The 25,942-nt window shown below is 39.1% G+C and overlaps 2 protein-coding genes across 3 annotated transcripts in view; one reads left to right on the forward strand and one right to left on the reverse strand.

Moving 5' to 3' along the window:
* The window catches only part of LOC145777976 (unconventional myosin-VIIa-like), a 49,378-nt gene extending 47,098 nt beyond the window's left edge, over positions 1-2,280 (forward strand). For both annotated transcript variants that reach the window (XM_082589354.1, XM_082589353.1), the window contains exons 46-50: positions 600-708; positions 1,049-1,165; positions 1,310-1,396; positions 1,648-1,764; positions 2,138-2,280. In XM_082589354.1, the coding sequence (XP_082445480.1) occupies positions 600-708; positions 1,049-1,165; positions 1,310-1,396; positions 1,648-1,764; positions 2,138-2,221 (514 nt within the window). In that variant the 3' untranslated portion in view covers positions 2,222-2,280. The remainder of the gene's footprint in view (positions 1-599; positions 709-1,048; positions 1,166-1,309; positions 1,397-1,647; positions 1,765-2,137) is intronic.
* A 686-nt stretch (positions 2,281-2,966) lies between these two features.
* LOC145778400 (helicase ARIP4-like) lies at positions 2,967-25,359 on the reverse strand. The gene is made up of 27 exons (XM_082589878.1): positions 25,280-25,359; positions 23,965-24,035; positions 22,951-23,128; positions 22,659-22,764; positions 16,341-16,560; positions 16,051-16,207; positions 15,712-15,844; positions 15,025-15,207; positions 14,427-14,572; positions 14,048-14,229; positions 13,527-13,675; positions 13,003-13,199; positions 12,508-12,685; positions 11,473-11,618; positions 10,822-10,999; positions 10,306-10,508; positions 9,841-9,969; positions 9,019-9,156; positions 8,584-8,651; positions 7,468-7,619; positions 7,154-7,296; positions 6,660-6,719; positions 6,407-6,509; positions 5,948-6,098; positions 5,282-5,475; positions 5,014-5,108; positions 2,967-4,705 (listed from the first exon to the last, which is right to left on the reverse strand). The coding sequence occupies exons 1-27, from the start codon at positions 25,339-25,341 to the stop codon at positions 4,057-4,059; spliced, it is 4,371 nt and encodes a 1,456-aa protein (XP_082446004.1). The 5' UTR covers positions 25,342-25,359; the 3' UTR covers positions 2,967-4,056.
* Between the last annotated feature and the right edge of the window lie 583 nt (positions 25,360-25,942).

The raw sequence follows: 25,942 nt of genomic DNA on the forward strand, positions 1-25,942 counted from the left end.
ACTTGGAATGTTTCTAGGTACCGGTAACTTTTTTCAAAAACCAAAAATCTGTGATGAAACCTTTGCCCGTCAGTTGCTGCCATGCAGTCCTATTCCCCATCAGGGCCATGCAGTCCTATTCCCTATCAGTTGCTGCCAGGCAGTCCTACTGCTATGTTATGTTAGTATACAGTGGCTGCTGCAGTTCTACGGTTATTGCTGCGTGTCACCATCTCTCACCATCATTAACCTTTTGCGGTCCAAGTAGCCTACATCCCTGGAATGCAAAATAAAATTATGTAATACGGTCCAACGTCATCCCTGGGATGATGTCTACATATTGCTGCTCAACAAGGTCCAAATACCTCCGTGGGGGGCTTTTAAAAATTTGGAAGAAAAAAAAATTGGAACTGTAGCCTACGGACCAAAATCGGAAGAAAAAAAAATTGGACCTCAGAAGGTTAAGACAATAATGACTTCGTTGTGCAAACTACATCCTGTATGAGTAGGATACTATATAAAAACGTTTAATACAATGGCAAGGCTAGCGTAGGTTCAAGTGCCACTGATCAATTCGGTGAAGCAATGAGATTGAAGGCAGATGTTTCGGTTGTTGACAGGGTTCAGTTTGGCGATGACAAGTCGCAATTTACGAACATTCCGAAGATGTTGAAGGACTTTGCTCCGGTGTATCTTCTCAGACAAGCTTCTCCTGACGACTGGAAGAAGGTAAGCGACCATTATTCGACCATAATAGACGATTCTAATGGAGCGGAAGGTCTGCGTGTCTTGGATGATAAAACCAAAAACTGGCTGCTCTCTAGTAGCCTTCCAGTGCAATCTAGGAACATCGTGAATCTGTGATGGTAAAAAGATAGACCCTGGAAGCTCATACGAAGCAGCAGAGTGATATGGAAACTTATTACATCACCTTGAATGTGATGTCTTGGTTGAATAAGTATCAGCAGGTTAATATTTAAGGCTGTTGTTCTAGCAATCACTAAGTGGAGAAATCTATAACTATGATGCATGAAAAAGAACTAAAATTTAAAAAAAAATATATTTTCAGCAAATCGTCGCCCACTATAACAAAAGTTCTGCCCGCACGAAAGAGGGCGCCAAACTAGCTTTCCTCAAGATCGTTTACAAGTGGCCAACTTTCGGATCTGCATTTTTTGATGTCCGAGTAAGTTTAAGTTTCGTTCTTCACTGAAGTTCACAATACGAAGCTTCAAGTCCATACGTCATTGCCCATTTTTAAATAATTATCTAGTCTAGCACGTTCTACGTTGAGAGTTTTGTGTATAAATTTTTTCATTTGTTTTCTTAGCAAACAACAGAGCCAGGCTATCCGGAAAACCTTCTGCTTGCTATCAACAAACGAGGCGTTAGTCTGATCAATCCCAAGACAAGAGAAGTAAGTTTTGATCGGTTTAGTTTTTTGACTTTTCTTAAAGATATTATTAACACAAAGGATTACGGCATCTGCTTTTATTGTCACCAATTTTGTCCATCTGATGTTTCTCCTTTAGTCCGACCTTATTCCTCACATGTTTTTCCATATTCTTTTTGAACGTCAAAGCTGCCTCTTTACATCCAGTAGCCTACCTTTTTGAAAACATTTCTTCAAGCTCCCGGTATTTCATTGAACTTGCAAAATATTTACAGATCCTTCAAACATTCCCGTTCACCAAGATAAGTAACTGGAGTAGTGGTAGCACCTACTTCCACATGTCCATAGGGAGCCTTGTTAAGGGGAACAAGCTTCTGTGCGAGACGCCATTGGTAAGTTATAAATTTAAACATGACATTTATTTATAACATAGGCTCTTGGAGGAACCCGTGGCCTTTGGAGATGTTTCAAACATAATCAGTTTGTTACACGTAAAGTACCTGCGGGTTTCCTTCTGATTAGGCAACAGACTTCATGTAAAACTACGTAGTTTCTCAAACTGCAGCCGATATCTCTAAGCTACTGAAAACAATCCGTTTTTTTCACTAAAATTTTGATAATTTTATGAACCTGTTAATTGAACTCGCTTTAACTACTTTAGGAACAGGATACACATTGCCAAACAATTCATTCATTAACTCGCGATAAAAGGCTTCACTCTACTCTTGTAAATACAATAAAATTATCATGATTTCTTGTTCCCAGGGTTACAAGATGGATGATCTGCTAACGTCATATATTAGCTTGTTCCTGAGCACCATGGCGCGTCCAAAGCAGAGGAAGTTATAACTTCGTTAGCAATTCTGCAATTGCGATTTTACTAAAACCTACGGTATCTAAAGTTCATATTATGCATAATGTCGCCAAAATATGACGTCATAGGGAGATTACGTAGCTGAATTTGGTTGCTTTTCCGTCATGTTCCACGCGACTGCGCATAAACAACTTTCAACAGCTCAACCACGCTAGCTGTTTACCCCATTAGCACTTTAGTGTAGCGTACCGTATGGAATTTTAGCGCTCGTTTTCCAATAATTTACTGTGAAACTACTTTAACAAGTAACCCGCCACTAGATGGCGCGCGAGACAAGTCAAGTGGGTTGTTGCTTGACGTCATAATTGTGATTACGTGTCTTGCATGTGTCAGTGACTTTACTTGCACTGCATTGAAAATCTCGGCTAAATAGTGCAATTTCCTTCCATTAAACTTCATAGAAAAACTTCCAGTCACGTTTTACGGACGCCAGCGGTGCGACCAAGATGCGTCTCCGGCCACACCATGTAATCATGTATGCGTAGTGGAAAAATAACGCTTTTCAGTAATACAGAGCTGCAGTGCTAGAGACGACTCCATAACAGGCCACATCATCGATGGAAGTGTTAGATTTTTTTGTGTGAAAGCAATTGAGGCGTAAAAACTATTTTCGCAATATCTGACCTGCTTGTAAATGAGCTATGTGTAATTGGTGGTGACAATCAGTTGGAAGTTGTGCAATCACTGTTACGAATTTTTTGAATAAACGTTAAAGTTTCAAATCGAACAGATTCGTGCAAATTGTAAAGTGAATTCCACACCGAGAAACAGCTTCACTGCAGCAGGTGAACATGTTTGAGAGGTTAAAGAGGAAAGAGTTAAAGAGGAAAACTTTTATGTTAAAGAGGAAACAAAACAACTTTTGGTGGCAACTTCCGGCCAAAATAGCACTCGACTTATTCTGAAGCGTAGATACTAGTTTTTGATAAATGCATGCAGTAGCATGGTTACGTGAAAAAGAACAATTTGTCACATGGTCGAGAGAGTAATTTTTGCAAGGACTTTGTAGGTAGGACTAGGTAGTTCCATACTCGGCTACTTAGCTTTGGGAAATGAGAAGACAAGGTTCTCATCACTATCCTTCGGCACTAACGAGAGTAGGGTGGTCAGTTCCTTTTTTTCGGCAACTACGCCCACCCTTATGAACAACCAGCTTAAGCCGGGAGTCGAACCAGGTTTGCAATATTGGAAAGCCAACGCTTTATCTGCTGTACCATCCCACCGCTGGCGATTTAAGAAAATTACTTAAATCAGCGACAACGTTTGGTTGGGTAGAATCAAAAGGAAACACTCTGATGGGGCTTGGAACCTGTTTTAAGATTTCCAACAACACTTCGGAAGACAATTGGGCGTGTGCCGCTTGGAAATAAAGTTGAGTTGAAAACTGACTGATGTAAAAGCAACGAACAAAAATGTTAAACCGACGTTCTTTGGATATTGACGGCAATAGAAGACGGAAGGCCTTGAAAGAAGATTGGCAGTTTATGAAGATAAAAAAAAGCTTTTTTGAAATGACCCCAGCACTTGAAGAAATAGTAATATCGGCGTAATTTGGACTCCAGGGTTTAAGAATGGCCTAGAGATTCGTTCTCGCGAGGCAGCATTGAATGGGAGTAAAAGAAGTTTCCACCTCGGACGCAATTGCACGTTTACGAAAATACATGAATACTGTAAAAAGCTCCACTGATTTAAAATGATGCTTACACAAAGTGATCACGCATCGCGCGTTAAACATTCGCCATGCAACAACAAGCACCATTGTTCGCTAAGAATGAAATGCGATAAATCTGCAAAGCTCGATGAAGAGAAATCAAACTGCAAAACTAACTATGCCATCGTCTGCTAGTGCATCGCTGTCATCAGTGCTATCGTCCGTGTCATCAGTGCTATCGTCCGTGTCATCGGTGCTATCGTCCGTGTCCGACTTGTCGCATTCAGTCAAATCAATGGTCGGTATGGTCAGTTGAGAAACTGGGGGCTTCGTTCTATCAAACTGACTGTGGTCGTTCTGTTTTGTCGAACATATGGACGAAGTTTTATGCGAGCTCAACTGATTGGCAGCCGAGTTGCCAAACTTACAACTTGTAGGTAAAATTGAGTTCACGGCAAAACCATTCCCGCAACGTGAACTGATGGGGAATTGCTTCAAAGTGTCATTCGAATCATCAACAACAAGATCTTTATTTGAAGACGATGCGTTGCTAGATTGGTCCGTATCGACGGTGGGGGAGAGTCGGTCGGGGGAGCACCCGGTTGAGGGATCGTGTGTTGGGGGCATGGTTGGACTGGATGATCCACTGTGGTCCGTCCTGGATGAGGCGTTAGACGAATTTTGATTTTTAGGGTAAACTGATGCCGTTGTGAATTCCGATGACGTGGCTATCGTTGATTGGTCGGTACCACTTGTGGTTGCCTCACCACCCCACGACGTAATGGAATGGTTCACACAATTGGCAAGGCTAGAAAACATACTGCATGAGTAATTGAGAATATAATATTGTATGGAAAGTATACAAACGAGGACAAAGGGAATACGTCATAAAGGTTCATAAAAAGCGCTGCTTTCGTTGCTTGCCACTTCCGGGCAGCCATGCTATTACATTATATAAAAAAGCTAAATTTTTTTAAACGATTTTTGCTCGAAAATTAGTTAAACAACTAAGACGTATCGTTTGCTTGCAAAGCCACTGGCGCAGACCCGACCACAAACATCGTCATAGACAACTGGCACATGTTCAGGTGTATGACGTCACGGAAGGTAACTTACTTTGACACAGTGGTTGAGGAAGAAGTGCCGTGTGCAGCGGTGGTGGTAGACTTGAAGAGATTAGTTGCGTTGTCTTGAGATGGCTTCAGCTTGGTCTGCAAAAATAATTTTATTAATCTTAACTCGAGTAATTCAAATGACGCTGTTATCATGGCAACGCGTATGGACCAATCACGTACCGGCGTAACAGACAGAAATGCTTCGATTTCATTGTGTCCATGGCACACTAATGTATATTTGGATCAAATGCAATGTGTGGGTTACTCACCTCCATCGCGGATCCGGCAACTCCAACAGTGGCTTGTGGGGCAAGTGGTGCCGAACCAACCAGCCTCGTGGAGGGCTCACTATCCGCCCCTGAAAAATGGGGGCGGGAATCGTTCAATCGCACAGCAAAGGTCCGGCCCTGTGAGGTCCGAATGTAAGTTCCCTTCTTGCTTCGTACAATGCAGATAGCGTCACCTAGTACGTATGGGCAAGGTTGAGTGATCACATACAAAAATTATGAAATCTTATGACAGTAGCTAGGATGGTCACAAATACCTCTTTAAAGAAAGCCTCGCGGACGATTCCGATGCAACAATAAAATTGAGAAGTAAACTAAATCTACAGTTTCAGTGAAGTCTGAAAGTTTCTGGTCAAAGTCGAACCTAAATGCAACACTAAAGCAGTGACTCCGTGGAAACTTTGATGGTCAAACTATTGTTAATATATAAACTTTCGTGCGGTACTGAAGATGACAACTGTCAACTCACTGTCGAAACGTTTGCTAAACCACAAGTTAAGCTCTACATCTTTACTCTATCATTTTTTTATTCTGTTGGTTTACCCAAGAAAAGTTTAATAAACGTCACTCCATTCACTGAAAAAGCGAACCGCGTGTTTGCGCAACACGTTTATGACGTCATAGCGACCATACATTGAAACAACTGACCGGCGGTAATCTTGGTTGGCTGCCCCCCAGCCGTGGCGGTTGAGATGGTGGTCTGGGGGGGCAGCGGGATATCCATGGTGGCGGTCACTTTCTGCACCGAGATGCCGGACTCGTGCAGGAAGGGGACAGATGGATTGGCGGCTGGGATGTCCTGTATAAGCGAGATACACAATACATGAGTGTGTCGTCATCATGTCATATGATGACGCGACAATGCACAATGGCTGCGTAAAACACAGGGAAACAGCAAACGAAGTCTGTCCATAACTCCTCAAGCTCAAGAACTTATGTTCAAAAAGATTGTAAGCTGCCTTACGTTGATTCAACATTAAAAACTGCAATTTTTACAATATGGCTGCTCAATATTATTTTGATATCTTAGACATACGAAGCCACATTTTGCTGCAAGAGACAGAGGAAGGAGCAACAAAGTTAAGCTGGCAGCCTGCATGGACTTACCGTTCGCAAGGACAAGGGGTGTGGTGTGGCTTGCATTGGTCGAACGTTTGCGATTGGTCGTCGTAAGTCACGTGACTGGGAGGAAGCGAGGGGTGAGCTGAACCTGAAAGCAAATAAGAAATTACATCTCAGTTCCATATTCCTCGAGTAATGTCTAAAGAAGCAACCTGCTAGCAAAACTTGTTGACTCATTGTCTGCATACGTTGGAATCATGGAACAACAACGAGCTTTATAAGCTGAAACACGACCTACCTTGTGGACGTCATAGGCCTGACGTTAGTTGAAGGCTGGAACCCAGCATTAGACTGTCTCCTGTAGAATAAGATGAGTTCTGTTTTAGTTGAAAGGTTGTTGCTTCATGGCTGAGAATGAGCGATATGATCGATGTTAACCAACCTAATGAATTTATTTATAACTACAATCTAATTCAGCGAAAATAGGAATGTTGCTATCTTGAGTCAATGTTTACGTGTAAAAGTTTAAGAAAATCTGAAACGAAAGTGCAGAATGCAATGTAAGAGACTGCTATGACATAATAGCTGAAATTGACATAAAGAACATCTCTCTATCGGAAAACGATCTTTGGTATTAAGGTATCTAAGCCAGAAATGCGTTTATTGTATTTTCATGGCAGCAGTAAAGACAATTTCGACAGCAGGAAAAGTAGTGTAGAACAATTTAAAATAAACAACTTCAAAACTCACAAACAAGACCAAGCGCCTTGCGACTAGATGGATGAGACTTACCCGAAAGTAGAAGACGCGAGCTTTTCCCTTTCATAGCTCTTCTCCGCAGCTCGCTTCTCGGCTTTGGTAAGCCGTTGGTCTTTGCAGTCCAGCAGAAGCGACTCATGAGTGAAAGGCTTCTTCGTCAACCAATGGCCAAGCATCTTGGCGCAAAATTTAAACAAATCCATTTGAATGCGACTGATTGAGCCATAATGATGAAGTTATACGTTGCGTTCACAACAATCGTATTGTAATCAAAATCTTAAAATTCTTTGAAGCAATATGGAGAGAGAAACTTCGTTATAGAAAACCTTCGAATATCAAGCGCGTACCTTACAGATGTCAATCAGTATCGGGTCGGAGTGGCTTGCCTCCACGTCTTCAAAGTTCACCTTGGGGAGTTCTTGGTGACTGAACTCCATCAAGGATACAACATCTTGCTTTGTGAACACTTGCGATGGATTCAGCTTGTCAACTACACGATCTACACAGATTGCAACTCGAGGTCAACGCACAACATGGTATCATTTCTTGTGTTTTTACATCATTCAATTAGAAGCATAACTTGTCGGCTGCATAGTCGAGTGGTGAGCGCCCTTGATCGACTTTCGCAAGAACGCCGGTTCGACACCGCTCAAGAGCATGTGGCTATGTCTTGAGCAAGACACTTTTTTAAAGGCATGTCTGAAGGTGGACACGAAGATTGGCTTCCTTGCCTTCCCGATTACTTAATCTAAAGCTTCCACCACCGGGCGAAAGCCTGGATATAAAACAACTGAGGTCACTCTTATCTACCACTCTCTATTGCAAACCGAAAAGAGAAAACGTTTACTGAAAACTGCAACGTAATATAAAGCGCACTGAAAAGACTGGTTGACCTGTAATCAAAGGAGAATAGTTAGATACCGGCAACATGCCTGGACTAATTGTAACGAAAGTAGTTGAAAAATTAATTACATTACAAAAATGTAACATAATTGAAAATACACAACACTTTTATTTCAACCCGACAAGCGCTTCAATATGAAAAACGTCATCCTTAGCTCTACTTGGTGGACAAAGACTTAAATTAAGTAAGTGGGAAGACAAAAAAGCCATGCTATGTCTACCATCAAACATATCATTAAGTGTCTTGATAAAGACAGAAACGCCTGTTCTCGATGGGTATCGAACCGATGCCCTATTGAGCGTCGTGCTGGCTAACCAGTTGGTCACGCAAACGACACGATGTGATTCGTCTGGCTAGTGACGCAATAAAGATTATTACGAAACAACGCCAAAAGGCAAACACAGTTGTAGCTGAAAGTAGAAAAGTGTGGCAGTAAAGAGGAAAACAACGAATTAAATTAAAATATATCATTCTCGTATTGTCGCATGAAAATAATAAGATGCCCGATCCTATCAACCAGTCACTGCCTAAAATGCAACAATCCAACATGAATCCGAACCTGACATCCCTTGCTTCGAGACTTGTCTTTCGTAGATTTTCTTTTCCATCGTTTGATCGCAAATCAATCTGGAATAAGTGAGAAGTAAAACAATCAGTCACTTCTAAAAAAAACTGCTTCCATTCTTACAACAGATGGTCTAAAACTCTAAGAACCCATAAAAGCACATCATTGCACAACTAAGTATTCACATTTCAATTCCATAATCTGTTACCGATCCAAAAACTTTTGCAGTGTTAAAGAATCCTGAAATATCTTGTACAGTATTTCTCAAACCCTTTTTCGTCTAATTCAAAGTTCACATATTCCTAAAATCACTTCGCGGCCCACTGACTCGCTCTCAGTTTCCTTTGCAATCTCAACGTTTCACGGCTCAAATACCTCCGCAACCCCATGATTAGAGAACCGCTGCTATAGAACAAAGCTGCAACTTACCTGTATATGTGGCATGTCTTCTTCTGTCCGTATCTGTAGACTCTGCACACGGCTTGAGCATCGTGGCAGGGATTCCATGAAGCGTCAAACACGATAACGCGATTGGCGCCGATCAAATTGATGCCAAGACAACCAGCTCTGTGAGAAAACATAACAATAAAAAGACGACACTTAAAACACGCGTTAGTCATCAATGTCACAAACACTAGTTTTCCTTTCATGCCATGCGCGCAATCTATGCCAATTGCGACATGCTCTGCCAAGAAAACGTGCGTTGGAAACTAACTTAAATCTTAAAAATTGTAAGAAAAAAAAGATGTACCTGCAAACATGTGTCAGGTTGGCCCATGATGCAAGAGAAGGATCCACAAAAGATCCAAACTGACTCACGAAAGTCAAAAGTGAACATAAAAAATCAGCAAACTCTCAAGCACATGTAGCTTGAGAGATGCTGATTTTTTATGTTTACTTGTTGAAACTTAGAATTAGACATTTTCGTACTCACTCAGTGAACACATTATTCTTGTTCACGTTTTTTCTTTACGTTTGCGCTCTAGAAGCGAGATTTTATGTTTCTTTGAAGCCAAACAACAACCCAAGACTTAATACTGAAAAGTCTGGGTGTTCATCAGGATATTATCTTTTCTAGCACTGATTGAAGCAATAAAATGTCTTGGCTTTTACTTTCGGTTTCATCAGATGAACGATGAAGTAGTGCTAGAAAAAAATCCAAGACTTGGTAGTTACTTTAGAAAGACAAGTTACTTTAGAAAGACACGCAGCGGTGCGTGGTTGAAGTTCACGCAGATATTTGTGACTAACCTTGTAGACAAGAGAAAAAGATGCAAATTGCGATTTGAAGGGGAATTGAATAGATTGATCATTTTTTCACGCTCCGCTGCACTTGTGCTTCCATCAAGTCGGAAGTAAGATTGATTTCTGCACCATTTTCTAAGAAATTGAAGGAAGGAGTTAATGATTAAAGCAATTATGAAGACACTTTCCAATGTCCCAGATGATTCGCCTTGCAGAAAAATCATCCACACTGCATTAAGCCCATGTCGATGTTCAGTTAATCAGGATAAAGTATAAATTATTGTTTGTAAGGATCTTAAACACACCTTAAAACCTCAAACGCGATAACACACCCAAGCAAACGCGTCAAGTAAGTACGTTTTGTAAGTATTAAAAAACAACAACATTATTCTAGTTTGTCAGAATCCAAACCAATGGCAAACCTTAAACGCGTTGCAAGCACAATAGCACACCCATGCTCAAACGCGTTACCTTGGAAGTTCATCCGAGCCATGGCTTGGAATGAGTCTTTTCGACAAGAAATCTTCGATTAAGGTCAAAGTACACAAGGACTGGCTGAAGACCAACACACGGTCCCCAATGGCGATGGAGGAATGGATGAGTTGCATCAGAATCATCATTTTACCGGATAACTCAAGGATACCGGTCGAATAGCCGGATAGTAAATGCTTTGCCTTTGAATAAAAGACGACACAGTTGCCCATGATGGAAGGATGATGATGAACGAGTGGCATGAAGCAAGTGGCGTCATGCATGAGAAATGAAACATGCGGCGTATAGCGTGAACGAGGGAGACGTAGCACAGAGCATATGAAACAATGCGTAACACACTAGAACAAGAATTGGGGAAACGTTCTTTTCTAAGCAGCAGTCGAAAACTATCACAATATGACTGGCACCACGCTCAAAGTCGTTAAAAAAACCTGGCTGCTTCAAGCTTAAATTACGAAAAATGAAAGCAGGAAAACTTTCACCGGAGGTACTCACCCAGTCGTACTGCAACCGTTTGTCCCGATCATCTCCGAAGGGGTTGAAGCCAGTGTTGGTTTGTATGGTTGGGGGGACATGAGGAGAACTCCTTGACGGGCTATTGCATGATGACAAGGTAGAACTACGAGAGCTCCCGCTCAGCAAAGTAGCAGCATCACTGTACAAGTCTAGGTAGCTGAAAAATGAAAGATGAAAAAAAAATTAGAAACTAAAAAAGATGACCTCGAAAACTTTATTGATCTTGGAAATTGATTAAACATTCAGTGTGTGGAAGAGAAAACGGAAAGCTGCATTTTTGTCGTGTCCAGGCTTACGCCCAGTGGTTGAAGCTTTAGATTAAGTGGACGGGAAGGCAAGGAAGCCAATCTTCGTGTCCACCTTCAGGCATGCCTTTAAGTGTCCTGCCACAGTCGCATGCTCTTGAGCGGTGTCGAACCGGCGCCCTTTCAAGTGCGTACCAGGGCTCTCACCGCATTTTTTTTCTTTGGTTGAGAATTTTTCGCTGACATTTTACTTGGTTAACTTCTGTTATAAGGTAATTCCTTTGAATAAGCAGATGCCACTGTGGAATTTTAGAATTCTACAAAAAAAGGCACGAACTGGGATTTCTCAAAATAGTAGCAGACCGTTCAATAACATAATCCCCACCAATTTGTTTGTTGGTGAGGTTTTGACTTTGTTGGTGCAGGGGCGTCATCTAGCGACTCAATGTTATCGAAATCAGGATCAATATCATTGTTGATCTCCTCATTCTTCTGGATGGTTCTATAAAGCACATCCGGGTGGTTCCATATCTGTGGTAAAGGCGGGAACACCATGTATGTACTTATCTGAGACATACACACAGCTGCAAATCTAGCTAGGATACTTTACAAAGGTAAATACAAACGACCTGTTTTAGCCTGATGCTGCGAGTTCGCTGTGGTACTGTGGTAGTAGCGAATTGCGCTAGCTTTCGGAACACAGTTTCTTAGTCATGTGCTACGAAGAATCCGAGTGCAAACTGCTACTACCACAGCGAACTGGCAGCATCAGGCTAAAACAGGTCGTTTGTGTTTACATTTGTGAAGTAAGCAACGATCATGCTGCTAAAAGTGAAACAATCTATTGCCAAGCCACGATATTTCAATATGCAAATTGTCATTTGAAAAAACAAGTTCTATTTGCAATAGATTGAGTTTCGCTTTTAGGAGCATGAACAATTGAACATTACTTATTTCACAGTGTAGACTTTAACGATATGTTTTAGCCTGATGCTGCGAGTTCGCTGTGGTAATACCGAATTGCACTAGCTTTCGGAACACAGTTCCATAGGGACATGTGTTATGACACACAGTTCTCTAGTCATGTGTTAACTTATGACATAGCACATGACCAGCACATCAACCTATCTATCCAGCAGGGACTCTACTAATTAATCACCGAGTCGATGTGTTTTGTTGAAAACGAACGCAACTTTAAAACTTTGCAGAGTGGGCCTTGTGCATTGAGCGAATAGTTTCACAGAAATAGTGTACTCGGCTGCGCTGGCACTGTTCACTTAGCAAAGCGCCGAGAGCAATGCATATCTGCAATGAATTTAAATAAATATGTGAAACTAAGTTCGCTTCGCCGCTTAAACAGTTAAAAATAATGCCATGCATCTAGCCCAGCACTCTCCGTAAAACTCTTCATCTCAGTTACCTTACAACAGACGGAAAATGCTCGAATAGGATTGATAGTGCTGCACCAACTAGCGGTGCCGCCGTATACTTTCCTTTCTAGGAAGGAATTGTATAATTTCTTCTGCCATTCGGACAACCGGATCATGAAGACATGTTCTTCTTTATAAGGCAACGACTCTCTCAGCACGCTGTGTGATCTATAAGTTAAACGGGTTACAAAATGGCAAGTGGATGAAGGGTTCGGTACTGATAGTGTGAGTAAAAAAATTACTTTAGCAATGTGGATAGAGACATGCGCACCTAAATAGACGGGCATCTGAACAACTTCCAGACAAAAACTATAATACTGTAGTTTGAACATGCTCAACAACAAAAACTAAAATGGTTTCATTAAAAAAGTTTTGGTGACCTTCAAGCATTTGTGACCACAGAAGCAATTAGAGATGATATATTTCTCAATAAAATGGAGATAATCTGAAATCTACATTGAAAAACTGCACCATCTAACCCTAACCTTCGTTGTACGAATCCCTTCAGCAAGCTATGGAGCACATGAGATCGGAACCGCATCAATCGGACGTCATCATCAGTGCTGTCCGTGCACTGGCCGTTCAGTATTGGACGTTCAAACATGTTGGAGAACTCCTGCTTGGTTCCGAGGAAGTTGGGCCTCACAAAGTCCACCATGCACCAATACTCCATCAGATTGTTCTGCAAATAGGATTAATGAAACCATTAACATGGGCATGTATTGTTCATTTATTATCCTTAGTGAGTATCTCTTGCAACTCGAAATGCGGTCGACACAGTTGGACAGAATGTTGCTAAAAAGCGAATGTTGCTCCCAAACTAGCAAAATAATAGCAGCTAAAAATTAACAGAAAAAAGGCGGCTTATCAAGTCGGCAGCTTGCTTATATCAACAGAGTTAGGGACATTTTCACAACAATATTTGTGAAATGTGTTCAGACTTACAATCAATACAGAAAAATACTTCGTTTTGGATAAGGTATAAAGTACACGACGAACAACATCAAACCTGGAGCGGATAACCGGTTAACACGATCCTCCTCCGCGTGCGAACGCTCTTAAGCATTTGCGAGATGCTAGCGTGATCGTTCTTTATGCGGTGGCCTTCGTCGCATACTATGAGGTCAGGACCTGGCTTCAACAAGCTGGCTTGCATGTCTGAAAGGAGTTTGTTATCTACGTACATCTCTGCAGTTAGTTAAAAGAAAGCTTTAATTCTTCAATGAGTACGTCCGGAAAGTTATCGGGTGAGAGTGCATTAGAGAGTAAAGCATAATCTTTAAACAAAATAAAATTATTTCACAAATTCAGCAATATTCACATTCCAAAGACATAAATCTGATAAACAAACTGTCTTCAAAATTTCTTTTTGATTGCAAACACATGAAAATGATACACGTGCAGCGAATGGTTGAAAATTCCTATTGCCTAAGAGTACAGTAAATATACCTCACCTGATCTTTGATAGTATAAATAATTAAATATTCTCAGCCCTACAAGGAAAATAAACGGGCTAATACTAGAACATACTGATAGATAAACTTTCCAATCTGTCTTCATCTTCCAAGTCAACTTCACACGATTCATTTTGTTTTGAAGATTTTTTCCTGACTCGCTTTCTGCGAGGTTTTCGACTTGCCAATAGTCGGTACATCTCGTAGCCTAACAACAGGACACCACCTTCTTCGTACCACTGCTTCACAACCTTTGACCTGAAAGGTAACTTTATGACCCAATCATGAAAGCAGGATCACAAAAACAAGACAGCTTCTTTTACTCAACAAATTTCCATCACGCTTACAGGTCTTCGTACATAGGTTAAAGAAAGCTTCACTGATTTTAGTATTTGACACAGCTAACAATAACCAGATATGCGAATGAGTAGAATCATCAACAAACATCTTTCCACCTTGCCTCGGTGCTTTTATGAACATCAGTAAGGAGATGAACGGAAAATGACCGGGGCCAGGTCTGGGCAGGGTTCTTGTCCAAACATTTGGACTTTGGGGGAAGCCACATGTTGAATTCGGTTACCCAATTGAGAAGGGTGTTTACCTAAAATTGACAAGCAACGAAATAACTTAGTTATTAATGTAACTTGCTTGGTGTAATATTTTGACGATTTTTACAGCATAACACAAGCAATGGAGGTAGCTTTTGCATTTAGCTCAGTAACAGCGAGATCTGTCGGGAAAAGAAACTGGTCTGGTTGTTTGGATCTTTATTCCGCTTTCCGATAAGATGCTTAACAAACATTCAGCAGAAGCACATTGATGAACAGTTTTCAAAGCATACATACAGTTCGACGATACACTCATGACTGTTACGCTCAAAAGAAGCTTTAAAATTGCAATTTTACCAAATGAAACCATTAAGATATCTGAGAAAAATCACGTAACTTTGATGTGTATCAAACATTCATCGATTTAAATTCTATTACGTGACATGGGAATAATACAACATATCTACAAAGTTAAAAGTGTTATCCAACCATAAACAAGACTTACCGGCACTACACAAAGAACAGTTCTGCCTTTAGTAAAACGAAGAAATACATCAACGAATGAGATGACCTGGAGAGTCTTCCCTAGACCCATAGAATGAGCCAGGATGCAACCGAACCCGGCGCTGGTCTCATACTGCGACAGCGTCTCCACGATGTTGTCAAACATGAAGCGGATCCCTCCAATCTAAGCGTGGAGTAACAACAGCGCGTTTTAGAGTGGGCTACAGCAAAACAGTACAACTTTGCCCAGTGTTTAACAATATCATTCACTAAACAAACCTAATAAAACATGAAGACTATATTGTGGTCAGACTTTAACTCACAAATTTGGGGGAAAATTGTATCCCCTTGGGCAAAGTTGTATCCCCCTGAGCAAAGTTGTATCCCCCTGGGCAAAGTTGTATTGTTGCAACACTAAGCAACAACACGGAACAAGAGACTCAATGGCTCATACAATCGGTGACATAAACTCATCAAAAACAAGCCATTTACCACAATATGAAGGCTCTGACACACTTGTAATTTGAACAATTGAACATCTATTGTCATGTAATTTGAACAACCAGGAAGGGCAGAAAAATACTTTCAGTCAGGCACAAGCATCAATTGACATTAAACGCGCAACTAACGGGGTACATTGATTAAAATTAAAACACGTCTAACATTGTACACAACTTGACGTACTCACTTGGTGGGGCATCACGGCAGCGGCCAGTTGGGGGGCAAGAAACACTTCTGGTTCGTTGCTGGGCCGGTTTACATTGACCAGGACCCTCCCCTCCTCGTCCCTGTGATTCTTGGCATCCTCGATATGCATTCCACTGTGGTCACAAAAAACAAACGTCAACAACAACCCCTCTATGTAAGCACAGTTAGTCATTAAGAATACTATGCCAACGGGTTGAATAGTCAACAGTTTTTGATACATTATAACCTTGGTGGACAGGTAATTCATCTACAAAAATAGTTATGCTACAGAACAGAACGGATATGTTATACACAATTCATTGCAAGAGATCCTCCTAACCTGTTGATAACATCTGCTGGTTCCGGATCTTCATCCACTACTTCTCCGGTACAAATCACGTCATCCGAGCTATCCGAACTGACATCAATCGCGTCTTCGGCAGTGCTGATGACGTCGTCTTCCTCTTCGCTATCACTACTGATGCAGATGATAGAACCTGTACCAGAAAAACTCAATGATTTGGAAATACTTTTCAATTATTTTTAACTGAAGGTGGGTGACACTTGTTTGATGCATGGCCAGCGGACATGCCACCTTCGATTCTTTAAGTATATAACACAATAACATACCTGATGGCTGTGGAGAAGGTTTGGCAACAGTTTCCTTTGTCGTAAGCAGATTTTTAGAAGTGGCCGATGAAACAGATCTGATTCCTTTCGAGGTCAATAACTTTGTGAGAAAAGAGCGACCAAGGTCACTATTATCGAGTTGGTGAAAATCAGTAAGAGAATTATTGCTTCTCTCCATAGACTCTTGCTCACGTACAATTTTGGCAACTTCCAACTTTTTCTGCAGATTATGTGATAAGTTGATCAGTTAAGATAGGAGTAATTTTCATAATATTACTAACAAATCACAAAAGATAATGCAAAGCTTTTAAAGGATTAGCACATGGCGCCCTCTAGTAGAGGCCACGTCATCGCGCGTACTTCAAACTGACTGACGGCCGACTGTGAACTTAATCAGTTGGGAGGAAGATGTTTCATCTATAGTCTATTCGTTATGCTAAGGTTCTAGTTTTACTGAACTTATTTTTTATTTTTCCCTTAACTTGTTCACTAACTATGCATCTTTGCCAGAAAGTAGAAGTTTAGTTAGCCTACAACTTACAAACTTTATGAAAAGCTGAAGCAGTTACGGTACAGTTATGCAGCTTAGTTTAACAAAATTAGGTATAAGCTACAATGTTTTCGTTTCAAGGAACTTTTATCTGTTCATGAAGTCATTGGTTACACAAAAAATTCACAACAAACTGCCATTACCAATCTATGTTTCCTTTAAGTTTCTGCCCAGTTTCCTTGAAGCATGTTGTGGGTAAAGTAGGCAGAAAATTGTATTTCTTCCAGGTTTATTAAAGTTAGCAAATAGAGTAGGCCTATTTAATAAATCTCCATTTATATGTTCAGTTGTATGCAATGTTACTTACTACTGGTAAGTTAGTTTAACAGCTTCAGTCAATTTTGAATGTTGATACTAAATGTTTACCTGTAGGCCTACTTTATATTACAAATCTTCATGTGTTTTTTTGCTTGCCAGCAACATGTCTTCTGTCCACTCACCATTTTCTTATAGATAACATAAGATATCAATATTCACAAAAATTACTTCACTGATATTACATTTATTTTCTTAAATACCAGTACCAAAGCTAATGTTTGTAGAACGGAATGTAATGTTATTAATTTGTGTGGATTACTTACTGTATAATATAGATAGCTAACAAATCTTAACTAACTTAAATACAACAATTTTTAATAGATTGACTGCCCAGTTTCAACAACTGTTTAGTTTTGTAGCATCTTTATTTAATACATGCATGATGGGGAATCTTTATTTGTTATGCTTTGATTTATTTCTCGAAATGTTTTGATTTTTGCAATACATAGCCTACATCTTGAGAAATCATGATCTGCATGTCAGTACAAAGTAGTTAACATGTATGGTTTGATATTATTTAGATTTACTAATCTGATTAATTTGCATGAAAGATAATTCCTCTGTTTTAAAAAATGCTTTACAAACCCATCCGAAACTGAAACATCTTCCTGTTGCAAGTACAGCAAATTTTATCAAAATTTTCATTAAATTATGGAAGATTCTTAATGTGAGAAGACTTGGTACTGATGTGAGATTTAACGATCCAACTAGGGCAGTGATTCGGTCACCCGATGAGTGATGACCCAAGGCTACAGTTTTTGCTAGATGTTGCAAGCATGGCAGAAAAAATGAAGAAAATTGGCTCAGTAGCGGCAGATACTGCCAACTTCCTGTATCTTATATATGCCATGGTTTTGTAGATCTAGCAAAGTATTTACTTTCATGTGGAAATGATTTTGTAATCTTTGGCTGGTTTACAACAGACCCATTGGAAAAGTGCTTCAGTAAACTTCGACATGGGGTCTGGAGGTACCTATTTCATTACTGCTCAGTCAGTTTTAGAAAAGGTAAGAATTCAACACGCGAAGCTCTCATTGTAATTAGATTTAAAGTTTGATGTTGCCGAAGGTCATGCTTGTGCCGCTTATAATCGTGATCTTGTAGAAAGTGAGCTTGAAGTTTTGGATAGCTTATGTGCTTTGGAAGGTAAAGTTTCAGAAGAGGTTTTAATTGCAATGGTTTATATTGCTGAGTATGTTGAGTTGAAAAATGGATGTGCTATTGCAGAAGACACATACTTCTATTATGAAAGATTTGGTTCATATGTTGATAAATTAAATCGAGGTGGTCTGACACGTCTGAAAGATAGTGTTGTACCGGAATGGCCCGTTTCGGTGAGTCCGATCCCTTAACGGGGGATTTTTTCAATTTTTTTTTTAAATTATGGGGTACCGTAGCCTAATTATCATTGCCGTTTTAGGGTTAGGGGTTAGAAGTTAGGAACTCACCGAATCAGACTCACCGAATAGTAGCAGACTCGTGTTGTACAGTGGTGTGTATTTTGTTACATCTTTTTTACAAGTGTTGTTGGTGAAATGTGTCGAAAATTTATTTCCTGTAACTTTCTATCCATATCTGAACGACATTGCTTTTTCATGACATTGTCTCATTGTCGCACATTGGCTAATGTATTTTTAAAGAACTATGCCCTGTTGCGGTCTCCCAGATGCTCAAAAGAAAAGTGCATTGAATGTGCTAAAACTTTTATAGAATATAGTCTATACATGCTGATAGCTAAAGGCATAATGCTTCTTTGAATCTTTATTTAGCTGATCTGATGTTATAAAAATGCCTTGTGGTTTATTTGTATATTTTTCCAGGTAAGCTTTTACTTTCCATGCAATTTTTAATGTTTTTAAACAACATTTGTACTGTATCTATTTAGTAAGTATTTTCTACTTCGTTATACAGTGCATTTATCAGTAGTAATCATTCACTATCTAAAATTAACCACTTCTATAGTTCTATTGTAGTAAATCACAATATATGATAATTGTAATTCATTTGACTTTCTCTCCTACTCGTTCATTTTGTAAAATTACAGCTTTATATTCTATTTTACCTTATTGCTTTTACATTTTAAGCAGTCACTCTAGGGCTAGGCAGACTGGCTTCATTGATTAATTTATTGACTGTTGATATTTGAAGAGTTGAGCTTAAAGTGTTGAAGTATAGCTCTGTCTGTCAGATGAATATGAAAACAGAATTTCACCATTTATAAGTGAGTATATGGCAGAAGAACATCGCACTATCAATGGTATGAACTACAGAGACCAACGCCGATCCTGATCAACCAACACCAGGTGCCTCTCCCTCCATCAACTGATGACTCAGAGATAACCATGTATCAGATTCAGAGGGTAAACACTGACTCATTTTGATGTGACCAGAACTGCTTACATGCTTATTGTTTTGTGTATATGTCTAAACTCAAAACTATTCTTGGTTTCTCTCTCTCTCTCTCTTGGATAAAATTACCAGCAGGCATATTTTTGTTTACTAGTTTCTACTGCTCTAATCTCACTGTATTTTCTGATTGTATAGGAGAGTTGGATGTAACATTTGTCTAGAAGGCCAACACATAAGATCTTTTGCAGCGCGATTTAATGAATGGTATAGTTTGAGCAACCTCCGGCTCACCTGCATTATACTGTGAAGGCATGATTCAATTGAAAACTATTGATCAGCACGATTTTGTTTAAATTGCTGTTAATGTTGCATGGAAATTAGTTGCAGATATGTATGATGCACAATACTTTATTTCTACCATGTTTAAATTTTCTGTGCTTTTATACTGTTAATGGTTTTATATTTTATGCATCCAGTACTTGAATTTTTTGAATTACAGTACGTATTGTTTAAAGTCAATAGGGGAAATGCAGAAAACTGATTCGTAGAAATTGTGGTCTATCAACATTATGCAGCGATTCCACTGTCATTTGCTTACCTAAACTACTAAAACTGCTGTTATTACTAAATGCTATTTGTAATAGGCTACAGTAAAACATATTTAAATTTTTCTGTGCTTTTATACTGTTAATGGTTTTATATTTTATGCATCCAGTACTTGAATTTTTTGAATTACAGTACGTATTGTTTAAAGTCAATAGGGGAAATGCAGAAAACTGATTCGTAGAAATTGTGGTCTATCAACATTAAGCAGCGATTCCACTGTCATTTGCTTACCCAAACTACTAAAACTGCTGTTATTACTAAATGCTATTTGTAATAGGCTACAGTAAAACATATGACGATCAACTTATATCCATGTGAAATTGTTTATAGGCGCCGACTTTTATTTTTGCACGGGGTGGCGGATAGCACAATATGGCAACCTAAAAACTTTCAAACTGCATGTTTTTGTTTGATTTTTACTAAGCGTGTTTCGTAGATGCAATTGCCTTTTCACACCTGATTTGTAGCTCGATAATTTACAAAGCAACTTTAAAACAAAGCACAGGAGGTACGTCGTGAATTTTATTGTTACGTTGCTGCTCTGACACTTAACATTTGGCAAAAGTATTTTTGCGAACAGCAGCTCTGTCAATCCAACTGTTAATCAACTGGTCAAGTTGTAACAGTGCAGCTTCTGCTTGATAAACATTTAAAATTAGGACGTGGTTCAATCGCTGTTGCGTCATGGTAGATCGCAAGTAGGTTTTTATGCGCCTGAGTGCACTAAACGATCGCTCCGCCCCGCAGGTGGTGGAAGGCAACGATAAGTATATTTTCACACTGCAGACCACGTTGGAAGCATTAATGAAATTGTTTCATTGCTTGCAAATAGATCAAGCAGTTGCGACATAGTTGCAAATCGGACAGAATGCTCTATCTTTGCATCTATCGTATTCTAGCCACGGGAATTCGCTCTCCACGATTTTTGATAGCTTCTCCCTTCAACAGCGATTATCCTGCTCGTGCTCGGTTCTTCCACCTCCCTGATCGTGCTAACGCTTTTTGGCAGTGGCACACTTTCGTTCAGGCGTTTGGTCACTTTCATGCTGGCTGAAATCCTGACTAGACGCAACAAAAATGACCTGCAATTTTGGACGCTTTTTCGGTGGCATCTTTAAGCTGAATAAAACTGGAATGTCGGCGAAAACTTTTACTGGACGACTTTTCGTAATTTTTTCTATGATGTAACAAGCAACTCCTATGTCAGACCAATAAATTCCCGCCTCAGACTTTTACAGGACGACTTTTCGTGATTTTTTCTATGATGTAACAAGCAACTCCTATGTTAGACCAATAAATTCCCGCCTCACAGTTTGTCATGCATTGACACGCAATATTACTGCATGAAGTAGATAACAAAGTAGAAATTAAAGCATGAAGTAGAAGTAGATAACAGTACACTCCAATTAAAATCGGAAAATAATTCAAAATGCAAAATCTTGAGTAATTGCAAAAGGTTGCTTTTATTATTGGGAATTGGGGTGTAGCTTTCCTCGAATAGAATCATGTAAACGTGTAAATTTGCAGAAAATTAAAACTGCTACTTTACTAAGTGCACTTTTTAAATAAAACTCAAAAAGTTTCAAAAATTGCATTTTTTTAATGAAATTTGAAAATAGATATTCATTTATTTATTTAGGGGGTGGAGCTATCAATCATCGAGATAATTTTATTTCCAAGTATTTTATAGCTGGCATAATTTATAACGATATCATGAGCAGTTTAAAAAATTTCAAAAAAGATTTTTGAGGGAGGCAATGGAAAGATCGTATTTTGTTGATTAATAAATCCCATTGTAAACCTAACAAATGTAACAATGACTTATGACAAGTAACAAATAAAACGATCGCAACAACAACAACAAGGAAAAATCTCGTAGCCACGTGTTGAGTAATCTTCACGTAGCTTGCTTGATGTTACGCGAGTATCATGCTTGTGACAAAAACAATCATATTCTTCGCAATACTGTATTGGTTCACCTCTTGCTTTACGTTGACTTGAAGCGAAAACCAATGATCAAAAAAAGATTTAAACGTCCGTTCAAATTACATTTATTTGCAGCAAGTAATGTAACCTAAACGGGGTGGCTGCCACCCCGTCACAGCGGTTACGGGGTGGCGTGGCCACCCCGTAACCCCGTAAGTCGGCGCCAGTGAATTTTTTTGTTTGTATATATATTAAATACAATAATTAATAAATTTTGACGAAACATCACCTAACTATCAATAACGTTCCAGGAAAGTGACAAAATCGTGCTTTTTTACACAAAGCATATAGGCCGTCAGTCAGATCTCGTGCGTGCACGATGCGTTGGCCTCTATTATAGCTCGCCGTGGATTAGCATAACAACTTTCATTGCAATGTGACACGACAGCAAAAGGTTGCGGTCAAGAACTACACTTTCCATTCCACACAAACTGAACACTAGATTGTCAATAAACGGTCTACATCTGTTTAAAAAAAGTTAAATGGCTAAAAGAGCAGCAAGTGCAAACCTGGGCAGTGTGGAGAGCTTGTTGTTCTAATCTTTTACGGCGATCTTCTTCTTGTTTAAGCGCATCTAAAGTTTCTGCGTTTAAATTCTCCCCAGATAAAAGTTTTCTGGAAGCAAAAGTTAGATCAGTAACCAACATACACCCTTGCAATGGATTCTGTTTCAATTGACAAAAAATAGATTAAATTATATATTGAAACATTAACTATTCTTTTTCATCACAAAATTATATAAATTTCTCTGTGGTAGGAATGCAATCGCTTTATACATACACAAGCAACCAAAATCCATACCTGATTTTCCGCCTTTTAGTAGGATCATGACTTGATCTTTTTGCTTTCCTTTTGTATCTACTTGGTATCACTTTGCCTTCATCTGAGAGTTCTCCTTCTTCATTGATTAGTGTTGGATAATTATCCAAATCTAACTTTTCCGAGTCTGATTCCACATCATCATTCAAGTCAAAAATTTCTAAAATTCATATTTTTATATTTTTTTTATTAGTGTAACATCATAGTAGCTTTTTTTCTCTGGCATTTATTGCATTTGCTAGTTAACATTGGTTTCCACTTTCTATGTTACATGCTGAAAGCTCAAAAAAGCTGACAAACAAAACATCTCTGCAAACCACACGTAAAAGCAAAAAAGATCAGCAAACTCCTTTCTTTCATTTCCAATGGCGACACCCATCCCATTAGCCTATCTCTACAGAAACAGGTATGAGTGCATCCCAATTTTTTTGTCCGTATGTCGGGCTTTTCCACTCAACTATGCCGTTATGCACAAATGAGGAATGACATCTTCCTTGACTTGTAAATGTAGTGCTGAGAAACAGATCACAGACCATATCATTAACTATTGCACTACCTTCAGTCCATCTAATGGAGCGGAAGGACTGCCTGTCTTGCATGATGAAACCAAAGACAGGCTGCTCATCAATGTGGGATGGCAAAGGAAGAGACCTTTGACCCCAAGGAGTTAAAACCATTTTTTTCACCCTGGGTAGAAGTGAGCTATGTTTTTCAACAATCAACTTGAGCCAGAAGTCAAACCAAGTTTGCATAATTGGAAAGCCAACGCCTTATCTGCTACAACATTACACCGTGTAACTAAGCAACTGACTATAATCAGCATAATGGTAAATTCAAGCAATGAGAATTCATTTCATTTTGAGATCACTTTATTTGATTGAAATATATGATAAGTTCATTACATTTAAACAAATTTAATATTATTTTAATAAAACAAATGCACTCCAATAAGCTCAATCAGACAAATAAATCTAGATTATTCAATAAAGTCCTTACCCGTCACTGAACTCAAGTCTGGTAACTCATTTTCTTTTAAGAGTTGAATAGATTCATCAAATACTTGTAATCTGAAAATGACACGAATTACTTTGTAAACAATGGGTGTTGATATTTTAAAAGTCCCACGTAAATAAATTGAAAACAAAAGGTTCTCATTATAGTAAATCTCTCTCACTAATGAGAGTAGGATGGTCAGTTCCTTTCCCTTTACCATCTTGGAGCTGGTATATAAGTCCCTCCCCCCTTTGGCAACTCATGCAAAGACAGGACTCGCCCAAACATATAGGGTGAAACTAGGATGCAACCTAGTTCGTACCATGAACAGTTCGTACCGTCAGTTCGTACCTTGAAAAGATCGAGAAAAAAAAAAAAAAAGCCGAAGATTTTTTTCCGCAAACATTTTTCCGCAGTTTCCGCTTACCCTAACTCTAACCATAGAGTAATCTATGCTCTAACCCTAACCCTTGCTGACAGGCGCAAATCTAAGAGTTTTTTTCGGGGGGGGGCCAGAAAATTTGAAAATCAATTAAAAAGAAAGAAAAAGCTAAACAGATATGAACAATGATACTACGACATATACGATATGCTAGAAAATAGACATTAAAACAACCATTTTCATCAATTGTGATGCCGAGGGACTAATATCAGCTGTTTAGAAGCATATCAAACCATTTGATGCGGAAACATACAATTTTTCACAAAATTTTGGGGGGGAGGCCCCCCATAAATCCACGCCTGCTTGCTGATCGCAGTTTCCACAAACATTTTCCCGCAGTTTCGAAATTTCCGCTAACCACAGTTTCCGCTAACCCTCGAGTTTGTTTCAAATTGTTTGGGGAAACTCCGATCAGCGACTTCGGCTTTGTGCTATTAAACTGCGATCAGTAACTTCGGCTTTTTTTAATTTTTTCTCTCGATCTTTTCAGGGTACGAACTGACTGTACGAATGGTTCAAGGTACGAACTAGGTTGCACCCGTGAAACTACTTTACCTTTGCTTTACTGTTCACACACTTCAATCCACATGTTTTGGTCAATTCCTCTTTGTCATGAGTTACCAAAGGGGGGGGACTTGTACGTATATGTACCAGCTCCAGAAATATATATACTAAAATATACAAAATATAACTTAAGAGTTTGAATGTTAGCTCATTACTGTACACAAATTGCCGTGCAATTATGCACAAAAATTATACCCGTCAATTAAAAATGGTTAGCCTACACATCAAAATAAAATTATGCACAAAAATTATATATACCCATCAATTAAAAATGGTTAGCCTACACATCAAAATAAAATTGAAATTACTTACGAAGTATGATTTTTATTATCTTTTTCTTCACCATCGTTTGTGGAGTTTTCTATCGCACTCATTTTCAATTTGAAAACAAATTTGCTATTCTGAAGTTTAGATTTAAATCAGGATTAACTCAAGTCAGTGAGTTGTTGTTTCATGCTGACCTTTTGTTTGGCTTGAGACTGCTGTCGTGAATGCTGCCCGTTGAAGTTCTGTGTAGCTAGGCACTATTGCTGTGAATTTTTGTTGAATCAGTTGATTGACAACTGACAGCATCCTCAAGCCACACAAAAGAGCAATAGAAAAAAACAACCCACTGACTTCAACACCAGTCATCATAGCACATGACTAGGGAACTGTGTTTCGAAAGCTAGTGCAATTCACTATTACCACAGTGAACTCGCAGCACTAGGCTAAAACAGGTCGTTAATATCGACATTGTGAAGTAATTATTAACTGTTTTGTATATACAATTACATCATACTATAAATATGCTTTATCTTGTTGGTATTACCGTATGCATTATTTTTTAGGAAGTGGCTATTTTTCCACACTTAATGCCAGGTTACAATCAGGTGTTGCCAGAGTTAGAATTAAAGTGAGGAATAAGATTAGGGCTTTGATCTTTGCCCAGAACTAAAAAAAAAATTGCAAAATACAAGTTTTTGTTTTCAACAG

This window comes from Aplidium turbinatum, chromosome 10 (genome assembly GCF_918807975.1).
Source record: "Aplidium turbinatum chromosome 10, kaAplTurb1.1, whole genome shotgun sequence".
Lineage (NCBI taxonomy): Eukaryota > Metazoa > Chordata > Ascidiacea > Aplousobranchia > Polyclinidae > Aplidium > Aplidium turbinatum.

Excerpts from the sequence above, each read along its gene's own strand:
- LOC145778400 (XM_082589878.1), bottom strand. The coding sequence starts at position 25,341 with ATGAGTGCGATAGAAAACTCCACAAACGATGGTGAAGAAAAAGATAAT. Across the intron at positions 13,676-14,047 it reads ATTGGAAAGTTTATCTATCA|ACATGCAAGCCAGCTTGTTG; the intron begins GTATGTTCTAGT and ends AACTCCTTTCAG. Across the intron at positions 12,686-13,002 it reads AAGGGATTCGTACAACGAAG|ATCACACAGCGTGCTGAGAG; the intron begins GTTAGGGTTAGA and ends TTTAACTTATAG.